At 46.3% G+C, this 27,795-nt stretch overlaps 1 protein-coding gene across 2 annotated transcripts in view; it reads left to right on the top strand.

Annotated features, from left to right (window-relative positions):
• The window catches only part of AHCYL2 (adenosylhomocysteinase like 2), a 151,447-nt gene that overhangs the window by 105,800 nt on the left and 17,852 nt on the right, over window positions 1-27,795 (top strand). For both annotated transcript variants that reach the window (XM_084808928.1, XM_084808930.1), the window contains exons 3-10: window positions 6,496-6,639; window positions 8,639-8,739; window positions 10,112-10,214; window positions 11,766-11,860; window positions 21,260-21,366; window positions 23,001-23,117; window positions 26,088-26,151; window positions 27,702-27,790. In XM_084808928.1, the coding sequence (XP_084665054.1) occupies window positions 6,496-6,639; window positions 8,639-8,739; window positions 10,112-10,214; window positions 11,766-11,860; window positions 21,260-21,366; window positions 23,001-23,117; window positions 26,088-26,151; window positions 27,702-27,790 (820 nt within the window). The remainder of the gene's footprint in view (window positions 1-6,495; window positions 6,640-8,638; window positions 8,740-10,111; window positions 10,215-11,765; window positions 11,861-21,259; window positions 21,367-23,000; window positions 23,118-26,087; window positions 26,152-27,701; window positions 27,791-27,795) is intronic.

Consider the following 27,795-nt stretch of genomic DNA (forward strand, 5'->3'; position numbering starts at 1 on the left):
TCAGCCTCTTAGAAGATTCTCAGATTTGGGGTGAGGTCTTTACATGTATATGTGCAGTTCCGTCATCTTCAACAACAGCTCCTTGATGAAAACCAAATTTTCTAATCCCCTCTAGGATTGAAAATGGATTTAGAAAGAGATATTGGTTCCCTGACACCATTTGTAGTTGGCATTGGGAGACAGCAGCAAATAGTGTTCCTCTTAAGACAGGGACATCCAACTGGCAGCTTGTGCACCATGTTGCCAGCTGTGTGCCACCTTTCCCTGGGCAGTTCACAATAATATCAATAATAAGTTAATAACCCTGCCCTACCGCTAATGTAAATGTTGGCACGCTAGTGGAAATGATCTCTAGCACATTGCCAATAGCACTTGCTGATGCAAAGCGTTTCCCTAGAAAATTCGTTGCACTAGCAAATGCTGTTGGCATTGTCCTAGAAATAGTACACTAGGGCAGTGTCATTTACATTAGTGGTAGTGCAGCACTGGATATTGCCCCTTTTTTCTAACAAATTGGCAAAACTTTAAGTGCAATCAACGTATCAGTGAGTCATCTGGAGGTTTGGGTTCAAGCGTCATCAGTATGCAGATGACATGCAGTTCTACTTCTCTTTTCCTCCCAGCTAGTCCCAGGGAGGCTATGGGAACCCTGAACAGGTGTCGGAGGCAGTTTTGGGATGGTTGAGGGCAAGCAAGCTGAGGCTTAATTTAGGTAAAATGGAAATACTGTGGGTGAGAAAACCTTCCAATCTGGATGGAGGAATGAGGCCAGTGTTGGATGGGGTTGCCCTCCCTCTGAAGGACCAGGTGTGCAGCTTGGGGGTCCTTCTATGGAAGTGCAGGTGGCACTGATTACTAAGAGTGCCCTTTATCAACCTTGACTGATTCACCAGCTGTGTCAGTGTTTTTCTTTATTACATTTCTATACCACCATTTCAAAGCTCTCTGAATTGTTCACAAAAATTAAAACCATAGAATACCACATAATAAAACATAATATAAAACCTTCAACAGTTTAAAACTGGATAAAACCAGAGTAAAAGTCTGCAGCAGTGTAAAGATCTAAAAACACAATAACATGTTTAAAAAACTAAAGCTGAAGGATTAAAAAGCCTGGGTATCTGGAGAAAGCGAAGCTTACTGCAGTCATATGGTTACATTCAAACTAGACTACTGTAATGTGTGGTACATGGAGCTGCCTTTAATGACTTTTCTGAAGCTTCAGCAGGTGCAAAATAAAGCTCCCTGGTTGCTTGTGAGAGCTAGGTGATCGGAACATGTAACACCAGTTGCACCATCAACTGTATAGCTTGTACCAGCTATACTGGTTGCCAGTGGGTTTTTGAGCCCAGTTCACAGTGCTGGTAATCACCTTTAAATCCCTAAACAGCTTGAGTCAGGTTGAAGGACCACCAGTACTTACATGAACCTGCCCAGCCTCCAAGATTGGCCATAGAAGCCTTGCTCACATGCCCGCCAGTAAAGTCTGCTAGGTTGTTGAGTAGAAGCGGTAGGGCTTTTGCTGTGGTGGCTCCATGTAACTTGTAAACCGCCTTGAGGAAGCTTTGCCTTGAAAGGTGATATAAAAATAGCTTGAATAAATAAAGAATAACTAAATAGTCCTGTGGGTTTGTTTTTAAATGTAGTTAAACAAGGCTTAATTACCCTGGGAGAGATTAAGGTGGAACATAAGGTTTGGCTGTGCTTATGCCCTCCCTCCTTCCCTCAAGCTCTTTAATTGCCTCTCAGTTCACACAGTGGCTTCCAGTTCCGATGTGGAGACAAGCTGTGGTTTGTGGTAAACATCGTTTGCCCAATTTGGATGTAACAATAGAAATGGTTATTGTGAAGCAGGACAAGGGGGCAGAATTGGAGTGCAAGAGGAGAAGAGGAAGGGAGATGGGGGAGCATGCAAGCAGTCAACCCATGCTTAAGGTGATGCATTTTCCCAGGAACAGCAAACCATGCATGCTGTGAATCATTCTGATTTGGGGAAGGGCCACAGCTCTGTGGTAGAGCACGTGGTTTACATGAAGTCCCAGGTTCAGTCCCTGGCATCTGCTGTTGAAAGAGGAGATGGGGGAAGGATGTTAGGTCATAGAGCTGGGGAAAACCTTTCTCTGCCTGAAACCTTGAAGAGCCAGTGCCACTCAGAGTGGACCATATTGGGCCAGTTGGACCAATGATTGAATGGTATCAGACCAGCTTTCTGTGTTCATATGGATTGAACAACCATACTTCTAGGGACTGTCATTTAAATTAAAATGTGATGTTTTCAAATGCATCAGCTGTGTTCACAAGTTCAGAGGGTGTGGGGGAAACCTACATTAGGGAAAAGAATACATTTTCTAGATCACTCGTGAAACACAAAACCCAAATACTGCCATTATTCCAATTACATAATTAATTCTTTAGTGGAATTCACTGCCATGAAATGTGGCAAGAGCAATATTTTAAATGGCTCTGAGGAGGGATTTGACAAATTCATGGGAGGAGGTAGGTCTAGCTGTAGATATTAACCAGGGCCAGATGGAACTTCCATGTCAAGAGGCAGTATACCACGACCCCTGACCGGCAGTTCCTGGCGAGCAACAGAGGGGGAGGCCCCTGTCTTCAGAATCTGCTTGTGAATGTTGCAACAGGCTGGTTGTTGACAGAAAAAAAGTTGGAGAGATGGGCCTTTGGTCTGACCCAGTAGGGCTGCCCTTACGTTTTCCCTTAGGGTGAGTTGTGTCAGTTTAAGTAAGTGTTATGATGCCCATTAGCGTTTGGACTATTTGAACTTACTACAGACTTGAGAATATATATGTGCCAGAACTTGCTTCACAGAATTCAAATAAGAATAGAAATGGGGTGGTATGAACTTGGAACCCCAGAGAGAGATGTTAGTAAACATTCAAGTCCCTTTCTGGGGACCACTTGGCTATGTGGCTTTTGCCTATTTTCAGTTTGTGACAGTGCAGGAAGCTACTGTGCCTGACAATGAGAGCCAATATGATGCTGTCTTCCCTTCTGTCTCCGGAACCTAAGGTCACAATGGCCATTTATGACTCATCTTTAGCCCCTGAGCATGACTTTGACTGATCAGCTACAAAGCAGTCCAGGAAGATGATCCTCAGATATGCCCTTGTACATGTGCATACACAAGACCCTTCTATGCTGAGAGGAAGGGTTCCTTGCAGATAAGATGGATATACCAAGGGTCTTCTCATGCGATTCTTATAATGATGAAATCCCTGCTGTGTCACAGCTTTCAATGTGGTCAGAACCGGACAGGAGGCCAAGTCGGTCCATAAGTAAGCAGGTGGACCGAGGTGGGTGAGAAGTGGCAGAGTCAGAGGGGAAGCAGACAGGGGAAAGTGGCAAGGGCTGTGCATGGTGGAATCATACAAAGATTTTGCTGTGTGGCTCTTAGGATAATCTGCTGTTACCTGTTGAAATGATAGATCCTAATTCATCCTGTAACCATACCAGGATCTGACTGGCTTGTTGTAATAAATTGCATCATCAAAGGGAAAAGAGGTAGAACGGTCTGCAAAAAAGAGTCAGTTACCAGAACTCAGATACTGGAGGGAAAGAATGAGTAACTTGGATCCTAGTCCTGTTGATTGTCCTGCAAATCTTGTTCCTCTCTGCTGAGTAACAATTAAGATGGCCCAGTTCTCACATAACAACTAGCTATAGGTTAAACAACCCATAGTTAGTTGTGGCTGTGCTGCATCGAGTGCAAGTGCTGCCTCCCGCCTGCTTGCCACTTCTGCTTTCCATTAGCTTCCATAAACAACACAGGAACCCATAATTTGTTGGTGGGTTAAAGCTTTGGGTTGTTTGTACAGAGTTCCAGGTTTGGACATGACATTGAACAACCCAGGAATGGGACATTCATGAAAGCTGAGGCAGCACGCTTGCTCAAACAACCTATGTGTGAACCAGGTCAGTGTGTTTCCCCACCTGTCTGCGTGTTCTTGTGTACCACAGGGTGGACTGCTTGAGCATTGGTCCTGGTACACCAAGTTAGGTCGACCAAGTGGTCAAGGCTGTACTGTTGGTGGGGAAATGTATGGTTTCATGGCTGGGTGGATATTCCAGAGCAAAGGCTTGCTCACATCCTTAAAGTAAGCTTTGGCAACAAATGAACGCTGTGAGAAGATCCGGTCCTATGGTCATTTTTCAGATGAACTACACTTTTAAAAATGAGATGGGCTTTTAAAATCACACTGACAAAGTGAGGTGCAGCCAACAGCTGCTATAACGATTTGCCCCTGGCATCTCTGTATGAAAGCACCTGGGTGAGTGGGACTTTCCACACAGCTTCTCTGGATGATCCCTGTAACTACAGTGGTTGAGGAATTCAGCCTTGCATTATAGGATTGTTGCATGTGGGCAGGTTGTGTAAGCTTCAGGAGTCATTCTGTGGCTGTCAGAATTGGGGGTGCTGCTGCATAATCTGGCTGTGGGCCTGGTAAGGTGCTATTTACAACTGGTGTTTCAAGACTAATCATGCTAGCAAGGACCATATTGCCCAACAGATGTCTAGATCAGTGGTCTTCAAACTTCTTTGATCCCACACCCCTATCAAAAATTTTGAGCATACCCCCTCAATATATGTATATTTATTTATAAATGATATACATGTACTGCTGTTCTAATATATTATGTATGATATAAAACATACACAAAAATAGAAATTAAAAAAGGATGAGTTAAAGATGAAATAAACAATATTTTTAAAATATTTATTTTATTACAGGATAAACCCCCTTTTTGCTCTCACTAAAAAAATATTACTATTAATAATAATTTTAGTGAGAGCAGTATGACTGAAGATGCTTCATTATTTTTTAAAATCTTAGTTTAACACTTTGATACAGCGATTCAAAGGCCTGGTTCTAAGTTAAATTTATTTCGATACTTGGTTTTAATGGCTGTCATAGCTGAAAAAGACACCTCACAAAGATACATAGAGCCAAATGGAAGAAGTGCATCATTGGCTGCGCTTATTAAATTATGATACTCATTTTTCAATCCCATCCACCAATTATGCAAACGTTTTTGTTGAAATTCAGCTAGTAAACTTCCATCTTCTCTGATGTCAATCAGTTGTTCTAATCTAATAGGAAGGTGTTGCATTTTTATATTTTTAACAAATGGGTTCAAACCCCACTGAAACTCTTTGGAAGATTTTTAAACATGTTAGAAAATTCCACTTCCAAGTTTTTTAATTGTGCAGATATGAGAGGTTTTATAGGTGACACATTTAAATTGTTTCCAGCAACAAAATCACATACTGATGGAAACATTTCCAAACAACCATTTTCAAAATGCTCTCTCCATAGCACAAGTTTCTTTTGAAAAACAGTTACTTTCTCACTCAAGGTTAAAATGTCACCTTTACCTTGAAGATTAAGCATGTTGATTTTTCAAAAATATCTGCTAGGTAGCATACTACTGACAGCCGCTGCTCATCACAGAAAAGGTCAGCAAATTTGGAACAAATTTGCTCTCCTTCGGCAGGATGGCAGCTGCTCCAGTGCCATGGCTGAGCAAGCAACTGTGCCTTCCTCAGTCGTGCCTAGCAGAGACTGGCGCAGTTGTTCTTGGTGGCCGCAGCAGAGGCAAGATGGGAGCGGAGCCGAGAGAGAAATCCTATGGACCTTCTCTCTCAGCTCCTGCCCCATCCTGCTACCTCTGCCACCACCATCATTGCACACAATGGCAGCTCATCAGGGCAACAGGAGGCTGCTCAGTGATCAGGGGACTCATGCACCCCAATGGATTGACCTGCGCACCCCACTTTGGAGACCACTGGTCTAGATGATCAAGGGCCTGGAGCAACTCCCCTATGAGGAAAGGTTACAATGTTTTGGACTCTTCAGCTTAGAAAACAGTGAGTGAGGGGGAGGATGTGATAGTCTATAAAGTTAGACTTGATGTGAGGAAAGTGGATAGAGAGAAGTTTTTCCTCCCTTTCCCAGTGCAAGAACCCAATGGGGTCATCCCATAAAGCTGAATGATGGGAGATTTCAGGGCAGGCAGAAGGAAGGCCCTCTTCACAGAGCACATAGTTAAACTGTGGAATTTGCTACCACAAGTTGTAGCGATGGCCACCTGTAGGATCGGAGGCAGCATTCCTCTCACTAGCAGTTGCTTGGGAACACGAGTGGGAGGGCACTATTGTGCCATATCCTGCTTGTGGGCTTCCCATTGGAACATCAGGCTGGCCACTGGGGACAGAATACCGGACTGGATATATCTTTGGTCTGATTCAATAGGGCTGTTCTTATGTTCCCATCAAGTATGCAGCTTACCTCAAGGATAGTGGGAGGCACCAGTACTAATCCTTGAGTGTGATGCGCCATCATCTCTTGACTCCTTTTGATCAGGAGCTTTGCTTATTTAGATCTCTTTCCCTGCCCCCCACCCCATGGTGCTTCCTGTATATGCCAGGGGTGGTTGTGGCAATTCTCTCACTGTGCTTTCTGTCTCTTTCTCCAGCTGCCTCCTACACAGACAGCTCCGATGACGAGACCTCCCCCCGGGACAAGCAGCAGAAGAACTCCAAAGGCAGCAGTGACTTCTGTGTGAAAAACATCAAACAGGCTGAATTTGGGCGCCGGGAAATAGAAATTGCCGAACAAGGTATGGGAGGGATGTCATCCTTGGTCCATTTGGTGCATTATGAGCTCTTTACCTTGCATGCATTGGCTACACACCCGTTCTGGCACAGCTTAGTGGACAAATGCTGAGAATTGGCTCTTCTGGTCTGTCCCAGAACCCCTTGAGGCAACTGTACAGAAATATAGGGGATGGAGAATCTTTCAAGGACTGAGATGGAACAGGAAAAGGGTTTTGGGAAACATGGAGGGTTGGTTTGGTGCTGCACTCTAGAATGCATTATTCCATTCCCCCAGAATGTTTTCTAACATTGCTCCTATTCTGTGTAGATCAGGAGATCTTACAGAACGTTGAACAGGGCGCACTATAATGTACAAAAGAACAGGAATAACATATTTTTGTTGTGTCAAACACCGCAGGCATTTAGCTTCCAATGCTCTTTTTATGGAACTTCTTAAAGCAGAGTTATACATTACAAGGTAAACACAGGGTTCTGTGTGGTAATGTGGGGATGGGAGAGAACCATTGAGCTGGAGGGAATGCTTAGCCATTTGCCTAGCTGCCACCTTCTCTCCTGGCAAATCTCCCTCCCACCCCCACCCCCATCTTTAGCCTATTTTTCCCCAGCTAGCCAGTCCCAGAGACTAAGGGTGCTTCCAGACAAGGCTTTTATGCTGCCATCACCCTGCCTCATCCATGGAAATTTATAGGGAGTCCAGACATCGTTGTATTCTACTCCTCACCCTACTGTGTTTTCTTACAGCTTTTTCCATCTTTTCCTTTGATGCAGAACATCTGTTAAAAAGAGACAGCTACACAATGCCTTCAGATCGCTGCCACTAGGAGCCCTCTGTCTGGAAGCACCCTATATAATCCACATGGGGAGGGAGGAGGCATTTGCAGAGGAGAATCAGGCATGGGGTGGAGTACATACAACTGCATGCATTTGTGTTGGTTGGCAAATGTATGTCCCCGAACTTGCATTTGCACATGTAATGTGTAGTTTAGCCCTTAAATCTTGTTTCCATAACCAGGGAGGCTGTTTTGGAGGTTCTTGAATATTCTGAATTCACAGCTTACATGTGTAGGGATCCCTAGGTAGCTCAGGCAATTTTGTTTTGTCACTTCCTGTCACTGCAGATGTGCAAGGCCTCCCATCTGAGCATTCCCTCACCCAACCTAATGAACGCACCGTTCCTTTTTTTCCTGAGTTGAAACAGAACAGAAGAGAGGAGCTTTCAGTGGTTCTCTGTCATCTTTTTCAGTTCACACCAGTCTCCAGCTTAATCTTTGACTTTGTTATCAACCAGCCAAGGTATTCTGGACCTTGAGTCCCACTTGGGATTACAAAATCGAGCCAAGCAAAATCACCTAAGTTTTTAATTCCCAGCTTTCATTCCCAGTGCAAGCAAAACAAAACTGTAATCCTACAGACCCAAGAGAAGCTGACCTTTCTCTTCTTGATCCTTTCTCTCTACCCCCTCCCTTTTTCCTATAGTAAGGTAGATTGTGGAAGTCTCCCAAGTTGAGTTTAGCCTTGGAAGAAGTTACCTGGTGTGGATGGGGTATGGGGAGAGGCTGTGGAATCTTCTTCCTTGGGGATTCTTGAGGAAATGTTGAAGAAGCATCCCTAGGGAAAGTTTTTAAGCAAAGAGTGTCCTGCTTCATGGCAGTGGCTGGGCCCCAGCTATTTCCTTTGTGTGTCTTCCAGCCCTGAGATTCCAAAATTCCCTTGTCTAGTTAGCCATGCACCTTTGGGGGTGGGCAAACCCTTGAATGTTCCCCAACAATTTAGGATATTGTCACTGCAAGGTATCCCCCCCCCCCACTGCCGCAAAAGTTACATAGATAATGAATTCTGTCAGAATGTACTGCCATATTTTAAAGAGGTGATTTTGGGGGTGGTGGGTGCTAAATGTAGTGTTGGAAAATGTCTCCTGTCCTTTCCAGGATATTCATGCCAGTTTGGGGGTTTGCTTATCAGAGTCCATTTCTGTGTGATTTCCTTTCTCTTCCTTCCTAGAAATGCCTGCGCTCATGGCCTTGAGGAAACGAGCTCAGGGAGAGAAGCCATTGGCTGGAGCCAAGATCGTGGGCTGTACACACATCACGGCCCAGACTGCTGTAAGTCAGCCCATCCATTCAGCCCTGCAGTGCCTAGCAGCCAGCGCACATGCCCAGCTGAATATACATCTTGACTTAAATATGTGATATACCACACCGTGGCACTGGGAGGAGAGTAGACAGACAACTCAGATTTCAGGCACTTGTGACTTTTCCAGAAAATGTCTGGATATCTCCAGAAATCCAGCCATGTTCCACTTTGGGAAATCCATGCTGTGCTTTTCAGAAATGGAGAGTTTTTATTTTATTATATTCATGCCCTGCCCTACAATTCTCTGGCAGCTGAACTTGTGGAGATTTCAGCACACCTGGCTAATGTCACTATCTGGCACCCATGGGCAGCTGCTGGGCCCTTGCAGCCTGGCAGAGCCATCACCATTGAGGTCTCCTATGGGTAACCAGGCAGCTGGGTCTGCAACCGCAATTTTACATTTCCCACAATGTCTTGGAGTGATGGTACATCACAGGCATTGTGCCAAATTGAAATGGTTGCCTGCTGCTGCCTCTACCAGGTAAGCCCACAGCCAAGGGCCCACCAGAGGGCACTTTGCTGAAACTTGGAGCAACCCCTATGCACTCACTTGCCCATGCACACTTCCTCCCCTTGTGTATTAGGAAGTTCACACTTGAGGGAGTTTGGAAGCTAGCTTGGTAGGCAGCATGTGGGGAGATTAATGCTGCTGAGCGTTCCACTCCCTCTTTTTTACCCCGTTGTCTTCTAGGGCTGGTACTTGTATTCTTGGGTGGTGGCTTAATGCTTCCCTAGCTGCTTCAGCTAGGTATCCATTCCGTTGAACCATGGAGTAAGGCTGTTACTTGGGCTCACCCTCTGCCATTGTCACCTGCTATTCTCACTTTCTGCTCTTCCAGCCACTATTTTGTATGTAGGTGTGTGCATAGGCTGGTGGGGGGCGTTGCTCCAGCTGCTGTCAGGTTTTGCCGGTAATTAGTGTGGTCCTGGGCAAGTGGTGGGATATGATCAAAGAAGTGTGTTATCTTCTGGACATGTTAAGTGAGAAGGATGATCTTTTTTCTAGCAGAAGAGGAGGAAGCAAAGCAGTGGGTCCAGCATTCTAGCACTTGGGAGGGAATTAATGTTACTGGCTGGAACTGATCAGTCATTTGGCTTTCTTTGTATTGTGACTTATCCTTGTAGGTTCAGGAAAGCTGACAGCAGTGTAACATGCTCATGATACTTAAAATATATCCAGCATGAGCTGTGTTAAAATAAAATAAAAACGTTATAGGTAGCAAATTTGAATATTACTGTCAGTAGGTAGCTGGGTGTGATTTTTACTTAGTACCTGAAGGTTTGTGTAGCCCTGGCGATAACCAGCCCAGTCCTGTTCACTCTGGATTCACCTTGTCCCAGGTTCTCATGGAAACCCTCGGTGCCTTGGGTGCTCAGTGCCGATGGGCTGCCTGCAACATCTACTCTACCCTCAATGAAGTGGCTGCTGCCCTGGCTGAGAGTGGTAAGGATTTGGCTGTCTAGCCAGAGATCACTAAAATACTAAAGGTGTGGCTGGACGTGATTGGATGAAGATTTTAAGAACATTTCAGCATCCCAGATGATGGTGCAACTCGCTAACTTTGTGGGACAGATTCTGCTTGTATTCTTTTTAAAAAAAGCAGCTCAGACGAAAGCCCCGACCTTGGCGGGAAAAGGACTTTGCTGCTGTTGAATGAGCTGCTCTTTGTTGCTCTTGTCTCTGCTAGCTGGTGCATTTGAAATCTTTGCTGAATAACACCGGCTAAAAGTGTCTCTCTGTGCTGTGCAAGGCCTTCCTGGCACATAGGGGAGGAGCTGAAGGTGTGTGGCTGAAGTCCCAGCCATGAAAAGTTAAGAACTAGCCTTCCTCGTAAATAGTGGCTGCTCTCAGACCCTGTGGCTTGTCAGGAACATTGGGTAGAATCCAACTAAAGTCCTCAGAGTAGACCCATTGAAATGAATGGGACTTAAATTAGTCATGACTATCGAAGTTCCATTCATTTCAATGGATCTACTCTAAGAAGAACTTTATTTGGATTCTACCCATTGTCTTTTTCTCCCCACATTCTTGCCTTTCCCTCGTTCTTGTAGGGCATCAGGGATTGCAACAGATATAGGATGTTGGGAATTCGTGCCCCTTTAAAATGTGCATTAGCATGACACAAGTGCGTTTTGGTGAGGATCTGTCTGACTTCCCTGCATAGGAGCTGGGAGATAATCTGCCCTTTCTCCCCTTGTTGATAAGACTGACTGGTGATGCTAAGGATTTTACCTCTTCCCTCCTGCAAGGTGTGGCTTGGTATTCACTGCTTGTTCTGTGGGTAATTTTTTCACAGATTTCTTAACACTCATTACTCGCAGTGGCTGATCATGTGTAGGCCGATGCTGGGTGGCTGACTTAGCCTTGTGCCAACAGTAGGACTAGATGGCCTTCTGGCTTCATGGGTGCCTACTGAAGATGGCTCACCAGCTTCCATTAACTTCCTTGTCGTGCTCACAGACTGGTCCAGTTCCATTGTCAGAGCTTGCTTCCCCATGGCCTGATCTCACCTTGCTCCATTAACCCATCTTAAGAAGGTGCCATCAAGGTCACTCAACCCATGTGGTTCCTTTTTACAGACATTAGCAGAGCAACTAAGGACTAGGCCAACCTGGTGCCCTCCAGCTGTTTGGGATTTCAGCTCCCATCAGCCAATGGGACTCTGGTCAAGAATGCTGGGAGCTGTAGTTCAAAACATCAGGAGGGCATCCAGTTGGAGAAGGCTAAACTAGACCACAGAGAAGCACCTCCTGGGCTGTTCCAGCAATGTATGAACTGGGCCCCTTGAGTGTTGAAGCAAATAGTTAAAGAGAGTTTTCACTATGGTTCAGTGTCTGCTTGCATGTGACTGGAGGATTCCAACCCCCTAATGTGGGTGGCAGTTATTCTGTCTGCAGTGTACAAAGGCAGCGGTCTTCATGTGCATGTAGCATCCCATGCTGCGATCTGCCTGCTGCTGCCATTTGAGGTACACTTTCTCTATCTCTTGTGCAGGATTCCCCGTCTTTGCCTGGAAGGGAGAATCTGAGGATGACTTCTGGTGGTGTATTGATCGCTGTGTCAACGTTGAAGGATGGCAGCCAAATATGGTGGGTCTTCCCGCATCTTTGCAGCTCATGGAGCTGGTAAATGTGTCACACCTTGTGCCTGGTTCACATTTTTTGTGTCTGAGGAGTGCAAGTCTTATTGTTGACAGAAGGGAGGGGAGAAATGGTAATCTAGCTGGGTGGTTCGGCAACAATGGAGACTTTGCAAGCCTGCGCTGCCTCTGGTGTCCGACTTGCATGTGAAGCCCCATGTTCATGTGAGCCTATGAAGCTGCCTTACACAGAGTCTATTTAGAGCAGTTCATTCTACTCTGAGTAGCTTTCCAAGACCTCAGGTAGCCATCTGGGGAAAGATGTCTCCTGCGTGAGAGCCTTGTACCTAGAGATTCCATAGGTTGAACCCAAGGCCTTCGGCAGGCAAATCAGCTGCTCTGGAGCTCTGCTTGCAGTTTCAAATGTGACTTTAGTGGGAACAGAACAACCCTCTTGCAGTACTGAAGAAAGGTCAAAATAGGAAAAAAGGTGTGAGCAGTTTGATTAGGGAGGGTGTTGGTGTCCAATCAAAACGCAGGAGGGCATACTCTTTTCTGGAGAACAAAAGTGGGTAACGTGTGGCCCTCCGAATGTTTTCGCCTAAAGCTCCCATCAACCCTAGACAGCATAGCCAATGGTGAGAGTTATAGGCCAAAACATCTGGAGGGCCACAAGTTGCTCATCCCTGCCATAGGATCTTCAGTGTTGCCTGAGAGCCTTTTACTTGGAGATTCCTGAGGCAATGCATGGCTAGAGAAGGGGCCCTTGCTGCCCCGAGGGTGCCTTGAAACTTGGCTTGGATGTTGAGTATGGGACTGGCCTCTGTGCCAGAGAATGGGAAGGTGGGGGAGGAGGGGAAGTGCAGTGCAAGGAAGCTGTGAAATGTTTACGACCATTTTTGGACTAGCTGGTTGATATGAAAATAATGTTCCTGTGGAGCTCTGCCAGGATGTTTCACTGCAGTTGGTTCAAAGGGAGTAAAGAGTTTTCTTGAAAGGGCAGCATGGTGTGCAAATGTGAAAATCACCAGTTCAGAGTTACCGAACTCTTATTTTCAGTCACATAATTGCCCAGCATATTTCAGGTCTAGTTCTTGGAGTGGTGGGAGGGGTCTTTGATATTGCTGGAAAGAGTTACATATAGTGGTTTAATAAGCTACTCATGCTTGAGGAATCAGTGTGCTTTTTGGAGTGAACCAACCTTATCTGCACCTCCTAAACTGCTGTGTGAATTGGGACATACTCTGGATTTCACACTTTTCTGAACTCAAATACATAGTGTTACACAGTGGACTTTAAAGTTTTTCATTCTTAAAAACAAACAGGGAATAGCTGCTCCAAGCAGCTAAAAAGTCCAGCTGCCTCTGCATGTTCAAAATGGAACTGCAAATGCAGCCCTATTTTGAATGCATGTACAGCATTCACGGAGGCAGCCAGACTCTCTAGCTGCTTACCTGTTAATTCTTTAAAGATAGAAAACTTTAAAAGCAGCTCTCAAACCACCTTGTAGCATTGTAAGTTACAATGGAAATGGAAACGAGGTGGAACGGACTTAGAATTGGACATATATGGAAGTGACATGGACTACAAATAGGCTGATCCATCCATCCTCAGGTATTCAAACTAGTCTTAGAAGCAGTTGTGGAACAAACACCTGTCTGCCCCACCTCTTATACTTCTGCCCCCCCCCCCACTCCAGCTCCTATTTTCCCTGCATTCGCTACTTGCTTCCCATCCCCTGCTTTCCTCCCTCTTTACTCTTAGTAGCAGAGCAGGATATACACAAGTTCTTGTTTGTTAAAGCTTGGAAAATGCAGCCAAAATCCCATGGCAAGCATGCTTGGTTGTCTGGCTATCCAGGCTTGGTTGCCTGGCTTCAGAGGGGTTGGGGATGCCAGGTACTCCGCCGCACAGTCCTGGGCTGCTTGCTCACGAGCTGAAAGAGCACTGCAGAGCTATTCTGGCTGGCTGTCCTTTTATCGGTTGAGAAAGAGCTGGGATAGCGCTGTTTTGCTCTTCCCAGTTGCGGAAAGTGTACTGTAATCGCTAGACTCCATATCCCCAACCTAGTGCCTTCTAGATGTGTTGGACTTCAGCACCTAGAATCCCCCAGCCAGCATAGCTAGCTGTGGGATTGGGGGAGTTGTAGACCAACATAACAGAGGGCACTAGATTGGGGAAGGCTGGTCCCTACCCTGCTGTAACCAAGCCTAAGTGTGTCTAACAGAAAGGAATGCCTATTCTTCCCCTATTCAACCCTGCCTCCCCTCCCTTGTCTCTGTTGTCTCCTCTATGTAAAATTTTAGGTTGTAACCTCCCTCAGCACCGACCTGTTTCCTTGTATTTTGTAAAGTGCTCTGCACCCTGTTGGCACTATATAAATAATAAGGGAGAGGAGAAAGCAAGTGGCTGTGGCGGAGTAGATCTCCTGTGTCACTTGGCTTCATGATTGCTTCTTGCCCCAGGTGAGAGTGAAACTGCACCTCTAATTAAAGCCACACCACTGCCACTCTGTCGGCCCTGCTGTGTATTGACAGATTCATTTGAAATGTATAACGAAAGGGGTCATGGTTGGTGCTTTGTGCTGGAAAAAGATCATCTCTTCCTCCTCCCCAGGAACCAGGGATATTTTGGCTGCAATCCTTGTTCTTTTTTCCCTGAAGGGTATAAGGGAAGCTAGCCAAAATGTGCAATTATGGCCTATTTGTGCACTTAAAGGGGGGGAAAGTGGATTATGCAGCCTTCTTAATTAAATGAAGATTAATGAGCTCAAGCCTTGTTTGGGGCGGGGGGTAGGAGAGAATGAGCTTTGTACTGCAAAGTTTTCTCCAGGCCACCAATCCGTTGATTTTGAAGATGATGTGGTTTGAGCAAAGGGCTAGGGAGCATGAGCTGTTGGTCTCTCCCTTGCTTCTGTTGTCCTGTTTCTCCTGCATCATTTGCTTCAAGTATTACCTTCACTAACAAGGCAATGCTGTGCAGACACGCCTGGGAGGGAGAAGAGAGATTCAAATTTCAGCATTTATGCCTGGCAGTTGGCTTCCATATTTGGAGCTCCAGCTGGCTCCATGCATTTCAAGAGGGCTGCTTCTGGAAATGTTGTGATAGGTTGTACCCCACCCATTAACAACAGAGCCCCTGTGGCAATAGCAGCCACACTCTTTGCTGTGAGAGCCTATAACTAGGGCCCTCACCGAAGCCCCAGCCATCAAGAATCTTACTTGCCACCTACTTGGTGGCTTTTGAGGTTACTTTCAAGCACATCTTCACAGCCACAAGGGCTAGAATTTTGTTTTTTGTTTTTAGAAAAGAAAAAGAACTGTGATTTTCAGGAAGCTGGGTTCAGACTCCACCACCATGTTCTGTGTTTTTTCTGTGATTCCACAGAATTACGCCCTGCCCATAGCAGCTCCTTGTAATAACTACCATAAGGTCTTCTGATTCTTCCTTACCCCACAGTCGAGCCTTCTAAATCCCACATAAGTAGGGACACAGCCCTCCCCTAAGGAGTTTGCATTATGGAGAGAGGTTCTAATTGCGGCAGCAAATTTCACATCACAGTTGCTGAAAGTGTAGCTCAAAATTTGCTTTTCCTGCTGCATGACAAAATGATTTTGAAATTTATTTATTTATTAGACCAGGAGACCAGGGCATGTACTACCGATGGGAGCAGATGGTCGGGAAGGAAGGGGCGCAGCCGCCGTATTAGATGGAGTTGATACAGCGCTGTCCGGCTCACAGCTGACACCTGAGCCTCCATGGACAGCTGGGAGTCCAAAATGACCCCCAGGCTGCGGACCTGGTCTTTCAAGGGTAGCCATACCCCATTCAGCACCAGGTTAACATCCCCTAGCCTCCTCTTGTCTCCCACCAAAAGTACCTCGGTCTTGTCAGGGTTCAGCTTCAGCTTATTCCTCCCCATCCAGCCACTCACCGTCTCCAGACATTTGGACAGGGATTCTACGGCCAACCTTGGTGAAGATTTGAATGAGAGGTAGAGCTGCGTGTCATCTGCATATTGATGACACTGCACCCCAAACCTCCTGATGATAAGCCCCCGTGGCTTCACATAGATGTTAAATAGCATTGGGGAGAGGATGGAACCCTGTGGCACCCCACAAGTAAGTGGCCACGAGTCCGAAACCTCCTCTCCCAGTGCTACCCTCTGATACCTGCCAGAGAGGAAGGACCGGAACCACCGCAATACGGTGTCTCCAATGCCCAACCCCTCCAGGCGGTCCAGGAGGATACCGTGGTCAATGGTATCAAAAGCTGCTGAGAGGTCGAGGAGAACAAGGAAGGAGCATTCACCCCTATCCAGAGCCCTCCTCATATCATCTACCAAGGCGACCAAGGCCGTTTCTGTCCCATGCCCAAGCCTGAAGCCCGACTGAAATGGGTCTAGATAATCAGTTTCTTTCAAGTGTGCCTTCAACTGCACCGCCACCACCCGCTCAATCACCTTGCCCCAAAATGGCAGATTTGAGACTGGGCGAAAGTTGTTCAGATCTTGAGGATCCAAGGAGGGCTTCTTTAAGAGCGGTCTTATCACTGCCTCCTTGAGGGCTGATGGCATCACTCCCTCCTCAAGGGAGGCGTTCACCACCACCCTGATCCCCTCACCCAGTCTCTCTCTGCAGCCCATAATGAGCCAAGATGGGCAAGGATCAAGTAAGCAGGTGGTCGGCCTTACAGATGAAAGCACCTTGTCCACTTCATCAGGAGGAAGAAGCTGGAACCAATCCCACAAAACCGGTTTGCCACAGGCCGCCTCTTGCTCACTAACTGTATCCACAGCGTGCAGAGTAACACACCTAATCTGGTCAATTTTATCTGCAAAGTGCCTTGCCAAGGCCTCACAGGAGGCCTTAGAATGCTCCAGTGGTTCCGGAGCCACAGGACCGACCAGGCTCCAGACCACTTGGAACAGCCTCCTGGGACAGCACTCTGCAGACGCAATGGAGGCAGCATAATATTCCTTTTTTGCTGCCTTCACCGCCACGTGATAGGCTGAAGATACAGCTCTAACCCGTGTCTGATCGTCTTTGGAGCGAGACTTCCGCCACCGGCGCTCTAGCCATCTCACCTCCTGTTTCAGAGCTTGTAACCGCGGATTGAACCATGGTGCAGTCCGAGCCCTGTTCAGGGGGAGAGGGCGTTTCGGAGCCACCTGATCTAATGCCCCAGTGATTGCGGCATTCCAGCCACCCACCAGGGTCTCAACCGAGTGGCTGTTGGCGTGCCCCAGAGAATCCCCAAGCGCGTTCAGGAATCCATTTGGATCCATAAGACGCCTGGGGCGGACCATTTTAATGGGTCCTCCACCCCTGCGGAGGGGTTGTGGAACCGAGAAGTCCAACGTCACCAGATAGTGATCTGACCATGACAAGGGGGTGGTGGATATACCCCCGACTTCCAGATCACTCCCCGCTTCTCCAGAAACAAACACAAGGTCTAGTGCATGACCGGCTACATGGGTGGGCCCAGTTAGAATATGGTACAGCTCCCAGGAGGCCATGGTCTCCCTGAAGTCCCGAGGTGGTCCTGTGAGGATGGCCTCCGAATGTACGTTGAAGTCCCCCAACACCAATAAGTTAGGGGACTGTACACGCACATCAGAGACCACCTCCAGCACCTCGGCCAGGGAGTCAGTCGTGCAGCGGGGTGGACGGTACATGAGCAGAATCCCCAGACTGCCCTTCGGGCCCAACCTCCACTATATGCACTCAGCAACCTTGGTCTCCCGGAGAGGGGGTCTGGTGAAGACCAAGGACTCTCGGTAGATAACAGCCACTCCCCCTCCCCGATCCCCAGCCCTCAGCTGCTGTGCATACGAAAATCCAGCTGGACACATGGCTGCAAGGGTTGGACATGGCTGCAAGGGTTGGAAGAAATTCCACTTCTTTCTGAAATTTGCAAGCCCATCTAATTTAAAGTAGTTTTCTGCTTTGCCTACAGTTCTCTCACAGTAGAAGTTGGAAGAACCACTTCACACATATAGTGGTCCACTGTTGCACTCCATTTCGTTGTATAAAACAGCCACTGATATCTCCGTGCGTGACGCTGGGAGTCGATCGGGCTTCGTTTTGCGGGTAGGAGGTTCCCCTGGAACCTGTGTTTGTGGAGATGAACTCTGGCTTGGGGACGCAAAGCGATGACTACTGCAGAACCAGCAGAGGGCGCTGCATGCTGTACGAAGCTCAGAGACAAGGCTTCCTAGTAATGCACAAGCGAAAAAATAAGAGTGCAGGTGCTTCAAATGCAGCCTTCCCCAAGCTGGTGCCCTGCAGATGTGTTGGGCTGCAACTCCCATCATTCCCAGCCAGCTTGCTTGTTGGGAATGATGGGAGTTGCAGTCCATCACTTCTGGAGGGCAGCATGTTGTGGAAGGCTGTTCAGACGCATCCAGATAATGACTGTGTTTTAGGCTGATGTATAACTCATTCCTGCCTCTTTAAAATCTTCCTACAACAGGCCTGGGTCCCCAAACATACCCAGGGCAAGTGTCTGGGAGATTGTTTCGAAACCCTTCTGGGGTCTGGCTCTGTAGCCTTGGGGAATGGCTTGAGTGCCTCCCAGCCAAGCTGCCTTAATCTACAGATGCAGTTAGATACTTATCCACTCTCACAGGTGGATTAATTGTTGCCTCTGTAGTTCGTAATGATGCGTCCCCTCCTGGTGGGCAGGTGAATGCTTTGCCATCACTGGGCATGGACAAAGTGCCTGCTTCAAGAAGCAAGAGCAACACAGAAACTGTAGTGTCTTGAAGGCGAATTGATGGAAGAAGTAGCTTTTGTGGCCCAGAAAGTGCTTTGTCAGATGTAGCTTTTGCTGGTTCCCCCCCCCCCTTATATTTGCAATAAGATCGTTTTTAAAAATGTGCAAAGGTAATCCTTTGTTGACAGATAATTTATATGGATATATATTGTGAGCACCCAGAAACAAAGTTGTCAAAATTGGGGCCAAAACCCCATGAAATGTAGAGGCAGCAGTAAACCTGTGACGTCTCTGAGACTTCTGTTGGTTTTGCTGCAACAGAGTCACATGGCTGCCCCTATGGAATATCTCAAATAGTGCAGATCTCTGAGTGGACTTTACTTGTCATGGCCTAGATAGGTTGCCTCCATCTTAGAAAAGCGGGAACACACTTAAACATGAATGCCACGTTATGCTTTGTGGCGTTTGTCAGAAAGGGGCTGTTGCTCAGTGGCAGAGCACGTGGCTTGTACTTGGAAGTTTCTAGATCTAACCCTTGGACACTCCTGTTAAGACAACGATAAGGCTAGATTTGGGGAGGTGAAAGGTACCTTAAAATTCTTGCCTCCTGTAGAAGTGGGCACAGCTCTCCTCTCTCTCTCTGAGAAAAATTGCGTGCAGCAGGTCCTCGTGGTGGTGGCAGCATGGCAGCTTCCCTTGTTCTGAAGGGACGTAAGAAGAGCCTAGCTGGATCAGACCCCAGGCCCCATGCACTCCAGCATCCTGTTTCTCACAGAAGCTAGCCAGATGCTCGTGGGAAGCGCATGAGGAGCCCATAAAGGCAGCAGAGCCAGCAACTGGCATTTCCATGTTTACTGAACATAGAGGTTTAATTTAGCCATTGTGGCAAATAGTCATCAATAGACCTTTCCTCCACCATGGTTTTGTCTAATACCTCTTTGAAACCATCTAAGCCAGCCTTTCCCAACCTGGTGCCCTCCAGATATTTTGGACTTCAGTTCCCATCAGCCATAGCCAGCATGGCCAAAGCTCTGGAATCCTGAGAGTTTTAGTTCAAAACAACTGGAGGCCACTAAGTTGGGGAAGGCTGATCTAAGCCAATGTTGATCACACTTTGGGGCAGTGTATACTTTTATTATGTGTTGCGTGGAAACACATATTTTTTCTGTTCTGAATCTGGTATCAATCAATTTCATTGGGTGAGCCCCTCCCCCCGAGTTCTAGTATATTGAGAGAGAATAACCTCTGTCTGTTTCTCTCTCTCTCTCTCTCTCTCTCTCTCTCTCTCTCTCTCTCCCCATGCCATTCATAATTTTATATATCTCCCATGTTGTGCCCCCCCCAGTTATCTTTTTCCCTCTAAACTTAAACCCTCCAAATGCATTAGCCTTTATTCATAGAAAAGGTGTTCCAATTCCTTAATCTGAGGTCTTGCATCTGAGGTCTTTAAGAACACTAAGGTGTTTGCACGTGTGTTTGCATGTAGCACCAAGCCATAGTCCCACAACTACATGAATTAGCTTTGTGCTTGTTTATTCCTTCCCTCTCCCTTGTATGCTCCATTTTAACAAGCTTCTTCCACTTTCACAGGATCCATAATTTGTCATTACATCTGAACTGTGAGTCCTTCAAACCAGGATTGGGAATAACACCAAACCATAGTTTGGCATTATATGTGAATCAGCCCTGTGACTTACTCTTATGTAGCTTTGTCTTTTAGCATTAGAACGTCATCTCTTGTTAATCTCCTTTATTGCTTATTTGACTTTGCTTGTTGGCCACAGAGAGCACCTCATGACCTTGTACCTTACCTAATCTGTGATACACATTTTTATCTCAGCTTCTGCTATAGTGTTGTTAAATGCCCTCCAAGCATCCTGGAGACATTTGACCTCTTGGCTTTCCTTTTCAACTTCCATTTAACTCATCACCTCATTTTCTTAGAAATGTCTTTATTTGAAGGTAAATCTGACCTTGTTGGACTTTCTTGCCAACTTTTCCTACTTAACAAATCTGTTGGATTTGATTGCACAGTGGTCATTGTTCAACATCACATACATCTCACACCAGATTCTCGGTGCCACTCAGGACAAAGTCAGGCATGGCTTCCCCTCTAGTTGGTTCCATGACAAACAGTTCTAAGGGGCAGTCATTTAGGGTATCTAGAATGTTTGTCTCTTCTGACATGACATGAATGTACATAGATATCTGAGGATAGCTGAAGTCAGTTTTTATTACATCTCTTTTTTGCCTGTCTCTCTATTTTTATTTTTCCATTTTAAGATTACTATCTGAATTTGGGTCAAAAGGTGATAGTTTGTCTCCACTACTAAATTGCTTCTTGTGCCTGGTATTTATTCACACAGTGTTTTTGTGGTCAGGTTTGTTCCCCTTACATTTTCTAGTTTATTGGACGCTGGCCTCTTTAATATGCAACAACCCCAATAATACACCCTTCCCTATTCTTTCCAAAGATTTTCTATCTGGGATATAACGGCATTATATCACACAGATTCTTGCTGTGCAGCCCATTTTCTGTTAATCCCACTATATATATATATATATATATACACACACACACACACACACATCCAACAGTGGGGAAATCTTGATATCCACCACTTATGTGGAATAACCTCTATTGGGTCTGTAGTAAAGCAATGTGGTAATAACATTTGTGTTGTTTTTGCAGATCTTGGATGATGGTGGGGATCTCACACACTGGATCTACAAGAAGTACCCCAACATGTTTAAGAAGATCAAGGGGATTGTAGAGGAGAGTGTTACTGGTGTTCATAGGTAACTGCACTCACATACTTGGGTGGGCTGGGGAATGTATCCTAACCCAGTGGAATCTATCCTATCTATTTGGAGAAAAACGGCTTGTTTAATTGTATTGCTCTGAGGAGCTTAGAACAGCCCTGTAACCCAACAGTAACCCATTGAATTAGGCTAGGCTGAGAGGTAGTAATGTGCTTGAGCTCAGCTGGTGAGCTTCATAACTGAGTGGGAATTAGCTTCCCACCTTCAAGCCCCACAGTTGCTGCTGCCCCACACTTTGGACTGTGAGTTACGGTATTTCAAACTACTGCTTTGGGCTTGGAGCCATTAAATATGGAACAAAACAGTGGTAATGGTACGAGTGCAGTCAGCTCCAGTGTGAAGGTCATGAGTTACAATGTGTGTACAGAGCTTTGTGCAAGCAATGGCTTCTCTGTTCATATCAGGGGAACATGTCCCCAAATGTGTTCTGTGCACTGAAGTGAATGTTGAAGTCCCTGTATTTGCAGAGCTCTGTATTTGCATCAGAGTTAGTGCAGAGCTGTTGGCTGTAGCCATTGATACTCCCCCTATTCTGTCAAGTTCTGGGTGATGACCTGGCCTATGAATCCTGAACTTACAGAATCAGGCCAAATGGGAGAGTAGGAGATCACAGTTCAGAAACTACAAGCTAATAGGGATGTGTGAATCCCAGGATTCTGACTGAATTGGACAGCAACTCTGGAGGAAAACTCTTAGACTGCAGTGTGTAAGAAAGCCACTAGAAAAGAGCCAAAATTGTGATGTAGCAAGGTAGGGGAGGAGATGCTATTGGCATTTTGGTATGCTGTGGATGTCACATGGAGGAGCTAGCTTGGTTGGGTTCTTCAGGGGTTGGACTCTGACAAGAGAAAGTACAAATTCTTCCACTTAACTGGTAATATGTATTCTCTCTACAAGATGAACTGTAGTTCCACAGAATCAGTTGTCTGGTGTAGCAGAGTTGTAACTTCCTTTTTATTGCAGCTAATCCAGATTTACTGTCCACTAGCCATGTTTCTAGGAAATGTAGAGGGGGTGTGGGTGTCCGCATTGTCCTCTCTCCTGAGCATGACTTTAACAAGGAACAGTCTTGGCCACTGAAAATATGACAAAGTTCATGTGGTACCTTTCCCTGCTGATGGACACGTATACCTGTCTGTGTCTGTAGTATACTCATGGGAACAGTGTAAGACTGGAGGACGGGTCTTGCTTGAGAACCTGGCTCTCCGTTGTCCTTTTTTGGGGAAAGGAAACACTGTCTCATTCAGGTTCCTTTCTCTCGGTTTCTATACATACGTGCATGCAAGTACCCCAATGGGGAAAGGTAATGCATAAACTGCTGCTGCTTTTCCCAGGTAAACCATTCTTTAAATAGCCATACTTGAGTGTTTCAGAGCGGTGCAGTTCTTAAACTTTAAAAGGCCTTTTACCATCCAGCTGTTCATTCTGCTTGAAGTAAAAGCAAGTTCATCTGGAAACAGAGCTTGACACTTCACAGTTGTAACAGTCTATCAACATCAAATGTGCTGGTCAATTGATCATGCACCACCCTGGAAGACCGGAGGGCATCCAAGGAAACTGGAGGAAACCTTTGGCCATTTCCCTGTTGCTGTTTTTCTCACTTACCTCAGATTGTACCAGCTATCAAAGGCAGGAAAGCTCTGCGTCCCAGCTATGAACGTCAATGACTCAGTCACCAAGCAGAAGTTTGACAACCTCTACTGCTGCCGGGAATCCATTCTAGATGGGTATGTATCTTGCCGTTTAAATGAACGTTCCGAGAGGAGAAGGAGGCCTTCCGGTAGTAGATATGATCACTGAGAGGGGGGACACAAAGCAGCAATGAGCAACTAGCTGAGACAACTGGCTCACTTTCCCACTTCCTTTAATTTTTTAGGATAAAAGCATACTATTTATGGTAGGAAAAACCCTCAGCATGGTGTCTCTGTTCTCCTGTGCTCAAGCTTTCTTATGAATGCACTCCAACCACAGTCTTGGTGGTGGATCATTTCTTCTGGATATAATGGGTTTTAAAAAAAACAAATATAAGGCCCCTCTGGATGTTAAATAATGTTTAACAGCACAATAAGGTTTCATCATGGGAGAATGGCAGTGAACAGGCACCATCCAGTTATCAGTCAGTAACCTGATTATATGAAGTTTTCATCACGTGGTGATGCAACGCAACATGCTCTTCATCTCTTAGTTTACTGTTTTCATACAAATTGATTACAACAAGAAAAATAGTGTGTATGGATTTTATCACTCGTCCCTGTCACGCCATTCTTTTCAGCAATAAGTGGCATCTAGCATGTTATCGTGTTACCTTTTTTCTGCTAATGGAATGTTAGTTCATTCCTTGAACTATATTTAGTATTATTGCTCCAACCCCATTTTTTTTTATTTCCCAAGGGTATTGGATGTTAGTAGCAGGAAAGCTTTCGCAGAGGGAGAGCACAGCGATGTGAAAAGGAGATAGACATAGACAGACATAGAATCATAGGGTTGGAAGGGGCCTACAAGACCATCAAGTCGAACCCCCTGCTCAATGCAGGAAGCCAGGAGGTCTCCCATCCAAGTATGAACCAGGGCTGACCCTGCTTAGCTTCCGAGATCAGACACCTGAGCCCACCAAATTCTGCTCTGTGTAGGGTCAGAGTCCAGTTCGTTCGACTTCTGTACCCAGTTTTGAGTCAGTGTGACTTTGGGACTGGCTGCACCATGCAATCCCGAGTCCAAATCTCGTCTAGCTGTAAACTTCATTGGATGTCCTTAGGCCTGCTAGTCAATCTCCGGGCTGCTCCACAGTATATGCAACAGATGTGCGTTACAGTGACCATCTCGGTGTTTGAGAAGGAGCTGCGGGCAGTCATGATTCTGCATTTGCCTGCCCCCGTCTGTTTCGGCAATTATCTCCCTGTTGGTAGTTAGGGTATTTCCTTCCCCAACCTGCCTTTCCAGATGTGTCGGACTACAACTCCCAGAACCCCCCAGCCAGCTATGGGAGTTGTACTCTGACACATCTGGAGGGCACCAGGTTGGGCAAAGACATTTGTAGGCCTACGTCTCACTGCGGGTGGTTAACCCTGTCTAGGCTGCACAACTTCAGAGGGCAGGTGGGGGTTCACATGACTGAATGTTCCTGCTAGGCTAGAACCCTCCTTCTGACATGCTAGTTTCCCATGTACAGGCAGTGGTTATTTATAGAAGAACACATTAAGCTATGTGAACTCCCACCTGTACTCTGAAGTGGTACAGCTCAGACACAGGTGGACAACCTCAGGGAGAATGAGATCATAGCGAGCATATTGGAAATATATCTGATGTGAAAGGGAGAAATAGCCCCTCTCACTACCCTCTTCTTGCTTCCCCCGTTGGTAAAAACACATATGGCTGCTATCTAAGTCTTAATTACAAATACACTTAGATGCAAATATGATAGTAGCAGCATAGGAATTCTCATCGGCCTTTTTACTGTCCTGCTGTGTGATACGGAAATGGTTAAAAGATTCAAGTAAACTAAACAGCTGAGAGAAGCTTGGCTTATCTGTCATAAAATGGGCCACAGGAAACTGGAGCAGAATTGCAAGTTGAGTCCTCTGGGACTTCTGTCTACATTCAGTGGAAAATGGGAGTCGCACGCTCTCTCTACACCACTAACCTGTTTTATTTGTCCGCTAAAAATAGACTACAATGTAGGGCACAGTTGCAGAGATGCTAAGCAGAGAGGATACACTAGGAAGAAGTGTGTTCATGTGCAGCATGGTTTCACCTGGAAACTACAGTTTTTTGTGCCTGTTCCTTCTGTGGTTATGTCAGCAGAGCACACGTCAAAGAATTCTCCAATATGGCAAACGTTGGGACATCACAGAGTCCCGTGGTTCTCAGAGTTGAAAAGAATAGGAAGCAGGGGGAGGGGGGCAAGCAAAACAAAGAATTAACAAAAGGAAAGATGAGAGAGACTGGAATATGTACAGAAGGGACAACACATGCAAAGACTAGGAAGGGAGACAACCTTTTCATTGCCAGTTAATTGCTGTGGGTATGGCTTGAGATCCAGTGAATGCAATTCCGTTGACCCACACACACCAAGTAGTTTGCAAGAGGCAGCCTGGCATTCACTATTTTGCTCATGCTAAACCTCATGTTACTTGCTCCTTTCCTGCTGACTGACTCTCCTCCCCAATCCTTACCACTCATTGACTGTTCCCAACCTCTTCCCTGTCTGTGACTCAAACCACAGGACCACTTCGCATGTTACAAAATACTTACACAGCAGCGTCTTGCAGGAGACCCCACGTGTGAATAATGTGCAACAATGGTGCATGCAGGTTTATCACAACATGTGCTGCAGTCTCCCAGTGTGTGAACAGAGGCCAAACAATCCACACATATCGTTGTGACTGCCTACACATTTGTCTCATAAATTGCAACAAATGTGTAGGCTGTCACTTCCCACCTAGGAACTTTGTCACATGCAAAGTGGTCTGCAGATTGTAGCACCCCTTGGCAAGAACTGTGCTGCTCTGTGTTTTGTACAGCATCTAGCACACACCATTGTCATTACATCAGTGTTTAGCAATAGTAACAGTAGCTGTTCACACAGGGGTTCTTACTCAGAAATCAAAAGTCTGTGTCACCTTCTGCCTGAAATTCCATATATGCAGGATTACTGAAGATTAACTTTGGCAAATGTCTTGGGTTTTGTTTGTTTTCAGCCTTAAAAGGACAACCGATATGATGTTTGGAGGAAAGCAAGTGGTGGTCTGTGGCTATGGAGAGGTAAGGCTTGAATGCTTGCCCTTCAGAACAAGCGACATCTGTGTGTGATGCCACAGATGTCTTCCTTGCACAGTTCCAGGGAAGACTTCTCTTCTGCAGGACTTCCCTCTGCATATCTAAGGGCATCTCTAGATAGGGGTTTTTGAAAGGATGATTTGGAGAAGGATTCATCTCACAACTCCTGAACGCTGCAGTACATGCAACCGGAAGTGGTGATGCAGGATTGATCTTCCCCGACCCCTTGACTCCTCAACAACTCACAACATATGAGAATCTCAGCCCAGTGTCGGGGGAAGCCTTGCACGCTGCATTGTCTTTGCCCTATTGTGGGGGCAACAGGATGGTGGTGGGCCTGGTTCTCTGGGGAGCTCTTCCCGTATGATTCATATGCCATTGATATTGAAATGCTACAGCACTAAATGATGCCAAAAGCTGCTATGAAAACTAGTTTCTTTCCTCTGTCCTTTTGCAATCTCTTAAGATCAATGGAGTGCCTTGATAGAACACCTGAATGCCCTATGTGACAGGAGCATGCAGAGAAGTTTTCTAACCTAAGGGATTGCCTCAACTATGGGGCTTCCTCCCATTGGAAACCCCTAGAAAGCCCTATAATGGATGGGGAACCTTTTCTGGATTGTCGCTTGGGAAATCTCCGGGCAGGGGACATGCCAGCAGTGAATGAGGCCAAAGTGGGTGTGGCTACCCCACTTTCACACAGACAGGTGCACCCATCCACACCATTCATACACGCACTTACTTGCTAGCCCCACCTCCTCAGTTGATCCATGCTGATCACCCAGGGGGCATTTTTCCTGCTTAGTGCTGAGAGAGGCTCCCTTTCACGGTGCTGGGCAGGGAAAAGGTCTTTATCAGAGATAAGACATTTTGCCTGGGGAGAGGGGCGGCGCCTTGGGCAGAAGCAAGCAGGCTGGATGGGGAACACCTGTGGGCCATATCCAACCCATGGGTTAGAGGTTTCCTATGCATGCCCTGCATGAATCATTGGAAGGCTACCAGCTCACTCCTGTGTACAGTCTGGTGGAGTTGTTTCCTGTTCAGGCTTCACTGATATGGATGAGCACAGAAGCACCCTAGAGTATCGTCTGATTTCTCTCAGTGGAGCCTGCACACTTGGCTTCCAGTTGCTAGTTTAAATTGGGATGCTAGCAGTGTATGAATAGAGCTGTAGTGAATGCACTGACGTTGCTGAGCTGCCTCAAGTTTTGCTCATGCTAGCCTTCGTGGTATGCTTCTGTCCTGCCTTCCTGAAGCCTCTTTTTCAAGAGATGGGGAGGTGAAGAGTCTCTTTAGCTGACCATGCTGTGGAACTCCCCTCCCCAGGGAAAATAAAGACCTTTTTATTGCCCAGGATGTTTGGCAATGGCCAGATGCTGATGGCAGATTTTATGTTGCTGTTACTTTGACTTCCTGACTCTAAACCTTTACTTATTCTCACATCAGGGCTGAGACTGTCTGGTTGCACTTTTTCCACCGCTGTCCAGCCGCTGAGGCCTCTGTGTCTTTCCTTATGTTCTGCTCTCCTGCTGCAGGTTGGTAAGGGCTGCTGTGCTGCTCTGAAGGCTATGGGCTCCATAGTGTATGTGACGGAGATTGACCCCATTTGTGCCCTACAAGCCTGGTAAG

Source organism: Heloderma suspectum, chromosome 7 (genome assembly GCF_057233095.1).
Source record: "Heloderma suspectum isolate Gila_16-S chromosome 7, 16-S_ref, whole genome shotgun sequence".
NCBI classification, from domain to species: domain Eukaryota; kingdom Metazoa; phylum Chordata; class Lepidosauria; order Squamata; family Helodermatidae; genus Heloderma; species Heloderma suspectum.